This window comes from Bacillus rossius, chromosome 12 (assembly GCF_032445375.1).
Source record: "Bacillus rossius redtenbacheri isolate Brsri chromosome 12, Brsri_v3, whole genome shotgun sequence".
NCBI lineage: Eukaryota > Metazoa > Arthropoda > Insecta > Phasmatodea > Bacillidae > Bacillus > Bacillus rossius.
The window spans coordinates 27985019-27993088 of NC_086339.1; the positions used below are offsets into that span (position 1 = coordinate 27985019).

The 8070-nt window shown below is 36.2% G+C and overlaps 1 protein-coding gene across 1 annotated transcript; it reads left to right on the forward strand.

Annotated features, from left to right (window-relative positions):
• Positions 1–5835: 5835 nt before the first annotated feature.
• LOC134537192 (uncharacterized) lies at positions 5836–7837 on the forward strand. Its single transcript, XM_063377459.1, has 2 exons — positions 5836–5942; positions 7020–7837. The coding sequence occupies exon 2, from the start codon at positions 7091–7093 to the stop codon at positions 7517–7519; it is 429 nt and encodes a 142-aa protein (XP_063233529.1). The 5' UTR covers positions 5836–5942; positions 7020–7090; the 3' UTR covers positions 7520–7837.
• Positions 7838–8070: the final 233 nt, after the last annotated feature.

Here is an 8070-nt window from a genome sequence, read left to right on the forward strand (position 1 = left end):
AACAATGTACACTTTAACAAACACTACAGGTTCATTTTTTTTAAAACACTATCTTAACCAGAAAAAAGTACATAGCATGTCATACAAAGTTATAAGGCACTATACAAGGATTAGTAGCGATACTTGTCTGGACTCATTAGGTGTGAATCTTTGTGTAACGTGATGTGTGCAGGAACCACAATCATTGAACATCTAATGTCTAATACTGGAGGACTTCCTAACGCTTAACCATTCACACGCTCTTGAACACATTTAATGACGATGAAAACAATTTTCAGGGAAAATAATTTCACGCTAGAAAGATTCAAATATTCGTACGACAAGAAGTGACGCATACATAATTTCAGAAAATAAAATTTAATCTAGGAGGTCAAAATAAGTTTCCTTAAATGAATATAAAAATACTGTTATTTTATGGGTTAAGGATCCTTCATTTTTATGATTAAATCTAATTATATATAATTTAAAAACTAGCAAACCGTGGAACACACACTTGTCCGCACTCCGAATATCAAAAAGGTAAAAGCTTTTGGCAGTCAGTGGAATTTTACTGGAGTACTTAATATTGTTGCTATTTTTTTTAATTTGAGAGTGTGGGAGTGTATAAAACCTGTTTTTGAATTTAGTTAAAAATAACTTCTTTGATTTTTATAAATTATAAATTATTTTAGTCAGTCACTTCGACTTCAAAAAACTCATGCTCTGAATTATGCAAGTCTACGGTGGCCATTATCGCCATTACGTAACGCTCTTTGAACGGGAGTCTTATATTCGATTGGAAGACAGCATGAATTTAATATTATTAGCATATTTTAAATAATCTAACGTCTACTAGAATATTACAAATTCTCTTTTCCCAGCTGGGTGGAGTTCAGCACGAGACTTAATTAACCAAATGGTTTCATTTAATAGAACAACAATCATTGGTGTGATATAACACATTAATAAGAGTTTGGTTTAAAAATTCTTCCTCAATCTGCAATATTTTTTATTAAAAAAAAAACGTTATTTTCCACTTTACATGAATGCCTTCCCAAATTTTGGGTCAACATCGCACCGGAATTGCAGTTGTGAAGTTATCTTATCCCCGTTTGGAACGATAGATCTTCCATATACCCGAGATTACTCGCGTATTCATTATTTTGTCCTGCAGCGTGATGGTCGATCAGTGTACCCGGTTAAAAAAAATTTAATTTTACAAAAAAAATTTTTTTATTTAAGTGTAAACTTTATAGCTCTCGGTTTATGGCATGTATTTGGTAGGTGTAATTTCGTGAATAATGCACCGGAAGTCGATTGGAACGGAAATGTGTAAACACTGTGTGTCGCCATCTGTGTAAGGCCCCGAAATCTCGAAAAGGTGAGGGAATCCGCGTTGTACATAAGTACGTGTCTGAATTAATCTCGAAATCCAGTTTAAAACATCAGTTGGGCCAGCGCATATCGGTACAAACAAGAGCTCGACGAAAGCTATGGTGCCTCAAATCTTCCATTATCTCTAATATTCTAACAGCCAGTCACGCAAGTGTCAGGGTGAATCCCGAGAAAATACACACGTAATCCTTATGAAATAATCTTTTTTTTTTTTCTTTCTGTTTCAACGGTTTTAATTTATTTCCGCCTGATGGCTCCGAGCTAGTTTAAATGTCCAACCAGAGGGAGATTGTATTATTTTTGTGTTATTTGTTTTGTTTTTTTGGGACTCTCCAGAGAACGGCTTATGACGCAGATAACAGGGAAAAAAGGCCTGGAGGCCTGAAGGGATAGCGAGAGAGAGAGACAGACAGACAGACAGAGAGATACAGAGAGAGATACAGAGGAAAGGGCGGTGCTGGAGATGGGGGATTTGCAGGCTGCCGCTCAAAAACCACAGCGAACTTCGGAAACGCTTCCTAGGATGTAACACGATTTTCTCCCGACATCCACAAACACACACTTCCGCTTCCTGTCATATCACTCCGAGCAATATTGCACCCGGCGCGGTCTGCCGTGATTAAATCTGCTTTGCAAAAATGAGAAAAATAATATATATATATTTTTTCCTTTTCGTTTTCCAGTGGGAAATTTCCTCACTTTCTTTTTTCGTCCCTGAATATGTTTTGTTCGACACATATATATATATATTTTTTGCAGCCATATGCCGCGCCAAAAGGATGAATACGTATTTTTTTTTTTACTGCTCTCTGTACAAAAATTAAAAAAAAAAGTTGAGAATGTTTGCTAATCACGCATTAGCTTCAAATACTGTTAATGCTGTAATGTAGCACCATGAACATTTTTCGAATGTTAGGCTGCCAGCCAAATAGATCTCTAAATAATTCCCAAATTCATTGTTTCTGAAGACTAATATAATTTTGGAAAATCATCTGAGGGCCAGGCAGCTATAAATTTATTTACATTTTCGAAACATTTTTTTTTCGAAATTTTCTTATATATCCTGTAAAATGGCCAAAAAATACAATGGGTGTCCTGTGTTGAATTAACAAGAAACAAGTCTTTAATAATAGTTCAGTTCAAGACAAAACAAATAAAATCAAAAAAATTATATTAAAACTAAGAAATATACAGAAGACATCATAAATTATAATTTTGAGTATTTCTGTCAAATTATTGTTTTTCTAAACACTGTTTTGCCGACTAATTAATTCTACATATATGCAAACGCAGACGACTAATATACGACAGTTTACCAATTAAAAATAATTTTCTTTGTTGAAAATTTTTTTTGACACTTTACTAATCCATAACACGATGTGAAAAACCATATTGGGTGCATCATTCAAAATTACATGCGTTCTGTTTTCATATCTGATAACTAAAGTCTAAATAAAAATGTAACAATTTTATCGGGAGATCATAATATTTGCCGTGTCTTTGAGCTGTACACTTAGCGCAGTCTCACGCTGGATAAGTACTTACTTAAGAAACATTCTTCTTGACCTCTTGTCATTAAAAGGACGCTCATTTAACTCTTGAGTCAGATTAATTTCCATAGCATGTACGTCGGAATTTTTTTTATTTTATGATATACGGTCTTGCTACCTACTGTATATCTTAGACGTGATTTAAAAGAATTTTTTTTTCCGTCGAGTTAAAAATTACCGCACATGAAAAAAATCAGTCCATAAATAATTTAAAGCTCGAATGCACATATAAATGTAATAAAACAACTTAAAATAAAAATATTATTTTTTGTTTAAGTGTGGATATTGAGCTAAATATTTTTTGCATCGGAAAAATATTTCACGAACACATTTTATCTTACCTAAACAATAAAGGAAACTATGCACCTCACTTTCATAAGTTAAAGTTTTGTCCACTATGATGCTTACATTTCAAGTTTAAGTTATATATATTTTTAAATTTCTTTGGTCTTTTTTTTTCCACGTATTAAGACGTACTGCATATATCGCTTGGCACTGACACTCATTTCATTGTTATACATTTATAAAGAGAACCGGAACATGTTTGTGAGTGATTAAATTTGGTATATATAGAGAGATTGAATGTAACATGCACATGACGGTTCAATGTTAAAATAACAAAAAAAATTGAATCAATTTATGCATAGTTTTCACAACAACTCTTGATAAAACTTTTGCTAAAACATTCATAGAGAATTGAAAGGGCTTAAGAAAAAATCACCTTTAGATTCAATATAAAGGGGATTCATGCTACCCTTTAATTACAGTAATACATAATCACATTAAAAACGTTTTTTTCAAAAACATCTCAAACACTATCCCAACGCCAAAAATAATGCTTTAACAGATGATCACAAATTAAGTTAACAATAATTTTTGAGAACGTATCACTGGCTAAACTACGAAAGCTAATATATATATTATTGCAAAAACATTTTTTGATAAAACTATTACACTATTTAATCAATATTTAGATTTCATTGGATTAAAAATGGTGGTTCAGATACTTCGTAACAAAATTTAAAATATTTCGCATTTTTTCAACAATCAATGAATTTAATAAGAAAACTGTTAACGTGTAGTAAGAATACTTGCAATGGAGATTTTTAAATTACCACTCAACCAATAATTGAATTGAACATAAGTTTATTTTTTTTATAAAATTAAACTATAGTGGGTTATGTAAGTGAAAACATATAATTTTAATATTTTATAACTAAGCGGAATTTGAATAATGCACGTGGAATTTTGGTTATCTCAAATCTCAGCGTGTAATATTGTCGTGAAAATGTCCGCGACTTAAAGAATTGCACATAGCTGCTCCTTTGATAAGTGAATTCTGTGATTTCATACTGCATTAAAAAGGAATTTTTAACATCCAATTTTTCTACAAGGATGTTACTAAAATAAATTTAAAACCTCTGAGCATTTAAACTTGCTTTTGAAGGAGTTGAGCTAGTTGAACGTTATAGGTATTTGCTTTTTCACATAATTTAAAAATTTACGGGTTGTTTTCAGAACTACTGTTTCAATAAGTTATTAAATTAAAAATATATTTACAACTGTAAAATGTCTCTATGCAGCACACAAAAACAATTAATATCAAACTTACAACTTGTGTATGGACTCAAAGTTTTCCACATGTATAGAGGGCACTGTCTCATAGCATGCCAAATTGAGCACACTGATCGAGGGGAAAAATTACCATTAATAAGTTATGCCTTTATTTTTTGTCATAAAATTTTAACGAGCATCAGACTTAGTGTGTCTGTAGTAGTAATTTTTGGGAGATCCACTGGTGCTATGGTACACGATGGACGTACCTCATACCAATTTTTAGCACAAAATGAAACTAATCCTTGGTAGTAAATTTCAAGGGAGAGCCTATAATGATTTAAGAGGTTAATCAAGTTTTATGATCAGAACAATTTAAAAATTAAATATTATAAATTTAAACATATTATTAGCAGTAAACCTAGGTAATTAAACAATAATAAAACCACTTTAAAGAAGTTTTTTTCTACATTAACTAGCGGAGAGGTACTAAAATTCATTTTCACTATATGGATTTTTTGAGGTAATCTTAATCTGCCAATGATACCATTAGAGGGAGATAACATTTGCCTGAGGTGTTCGAGGTTTATTGGGAACAACACCGAGGAAAATAATTTAGTCTTAAATTCAGATCATGGAGGACACTTCTCACTATTCAAACACCCAAAACAGTATAGAAACAAGCAGTAACAGTGATTAAAGTGTTATTAAGAGAAACCAAACCTCAACAGTAACACTTAGGAATAAAATATTTATATTAACCTGGTTTGCAAAATTTTCTCATTATTCAGTGTCCATTTATTTTTAAGTTTCTACAATACTGAATACTTAAAATAGAGAACAAACCACATTTTTTCGACTAACATTACCATAACACAGAGTGAAAGCCATTTTCACCAAAGCAATGCCTGAGGAAAATTAAAAGTAACCCATTTAAAACGTATCTCATTCGGAGTGGAACACTTCTTAATTTTCTCAACTAACATCTCGTTAATAGGTGCTGTACATGAGATTATAGTAGTGTCCCAAGGTTATATTCCGAATCCTTATTTTCACCCGATTATAAGGTTTGCAGCTGAAGGAGAACCAAACCAAGAGTCCCCAACATTCAGTAGGGGTCTGTTAATTTTTGCTCAACTTGATGACTGTTTTTAAGTGTTAAGATGGTCTTACAAAGTCACATTGTCACCATTCTAATACTCTTTGATGGCTATTACATTGCAGGGATTCGAATATTGTACTGATTTATAGTAACTCGAGTCTATGAACTTCCAATTATATCACTAGGTTTTCACTGAACTTATATGTTTAGTCGAAGGTGAAAATCAGTAATGTTTCATATATTCTTCAGAGCATCTGTCCTTGGTGTGGAGAGGATTTGGAAACTGCTCGCTGTTTCACCAGTTGATCAGCCAGTGAACACACCATCATCTCTGCAATGCTCGCAGTTGAAGACGAATCTTGGTGAGTAGGTTTAGTAAATTGGTCAATAAATATTTGTGCGAAAGTTTTGTTAATAAGAGACACCTAAGCAAAGTCACCCACTTGCCCACTTGTAAAGAAGTATTTCGTGTAAACAAATTCTGTAAATTCTTCATCATGGATCTCCTGTGTGTATATTACGCTTTTGCCCAGCGGTGTCACCTTACTGTGACTTTCACGGCTATAACGAATCATTGTCAGGAGATTTATGTCATTTCAAGCACAATATCTTCGTGACGGGGTGACCATAAGGTGCCTCGCAGGTCCAACAGTCACACGGTGGTAATAGTCGCAGTTGATGGGACCTAGCTGATATGAAGTGGTACTTGCCGGCCGCTTGGGGCAATGTCACCAGGTGGTATGCCCGTAACTCTGCCGTCGTCCGGCTGTGGTTCTCCCGTCTGAAAGTAGGTATCAGTAAGGGGGAAGATATAATTTTAGGCCCGGTACTTTTTTAATGTTTTCATGACTCTGTGAACATCAGTGGTCCTCCAAGTCCAAAACTGTCACCCGTTGGCGATGATCGCAGCAGATGGGACATAGTTGATAAGTAGTGGTCTCAGAGAGTGCCACCTGGCTGTCAGTCAGTAACTCTATAACCGCTTCGGATGTGATGCTCGCGGTTGAAAACTGAATCCCAGCTGCAGGACATGTTGACAATCAGCTAGTTACCTTTCAGATCCAACAATGCCACCCGTTGGCGTTCCCATCGCAGCGGACGGGAACTTTTTTGATATGTAGCATGTTTCGGGACTGTTCGTGAAAATGTCAACAGGCGGTTGCTGGTAGTTAACGTCTTCTGGTCGGAAAAAAAATTATCATAGTAAGAAGGATCGTACGATCTTTTTAGCATACGTCATTTTGATAGTTTCATTACATGGCGATTCATCATTCTTTTTTCCAGGTCCAACGTAGTCACTCACTTGCAATTATCGCAGCATATTGGAACTCTACCATCACACTGAATATCATAGTTGTTACGCGATGACAGTCATGTCTTCCAGGTCTCTCGTTGGGCGATGCTCGCCGCGGATGGGAACTTGACGGTTGTGTCACCAGGTGGCCATCAGCCAGGAGGGACGGGCACGGACGCCTGTCAGCACCACCACCACCAGTGGAGCACGGCGAGCATGGACAGCGCCCAGCGACCGGCGTCGCTGCCGAAGGAGCGTCTGGACGGGGTTCCCCCTTGGCTGAGGGCGCTGGCGTGGCAGCGGAGGTCCTCCGGGTGCAGGTCGACGATGGGGACGAGCTGGCCCGTCCTGGGGTCGGCGCAGGAGGCCTCGCGCGCGCGCCGCTGCAGCTCCTGCGCTGCGTCCAGCCGCACCGTGTGGATCTGCATGGTCTCCCGCAGCCAGCGGCGCAGCCAGTGGCCCAGCCACACCAGGTCGCAGTCGCAGGCCCACGGGTTGCCTCGCAGCACCAGTCCGCCTGCAAAGCGACACGCCGACCGATCAGCGCTGGATCCCAGGCACGTCTTTGGAAGGGAAACACTGTCGTGTTGGAATGTGAATATGCACTTGGTACAGCGATCTCATTGCCCATTTAATACAGTATAGTAATGACCCTTGATTTCATTCAAATAAACATATGATAAAACATTCCAAATAACTTTTTAAAACTATGTATGTTAGTGTCATTTTTTAAAATTTATTTCTACAGAAATATCAAGAATTTTATAATAACACATATATTAATTGTGTACACTAAAGTTACATAATATGAAAACGTAAAAAAAAGTGGGACTTTCCCTTCTTACAATTTAGGTTTGCCTCCGGCAAAAAACTATTCCTGTTTTTAAGACTGAGTTTACTGAATAAAAAAAAAATAAAAAAAATATGATGAACTGGAAGACGTAATGTCATAAAATCAAGTTTAAGAACACACGTTTGCAAATCACGCAAGACCAAAAAAACAACCCGCAGGCGTTGCCCAATTGTCAACTTCTAGCCATTCGGCTCCCATTTTCTTTCTCCTATAACTGAAGATAAGCATTTCGGAAACTTTGGAAGATGCGTACGTTTCGTGGAAAGAGCGAAAATTTTTAATTTTTTTTACGTGCGTACTGCTTTCACTTGTCAAGCTTTCACTTGTCAAGCTTTCACTTGTC

Bases quoted from the DNA above. Each gene is read 5' to 3' on its own strand.
- LOC134537192 (XM_063377459.1), top strand. From the start codon at position 7,091: ATGGACAGCGCCCAGCGACCGGCGTCGCTGCCGAAGGAGCGTCTGGAC.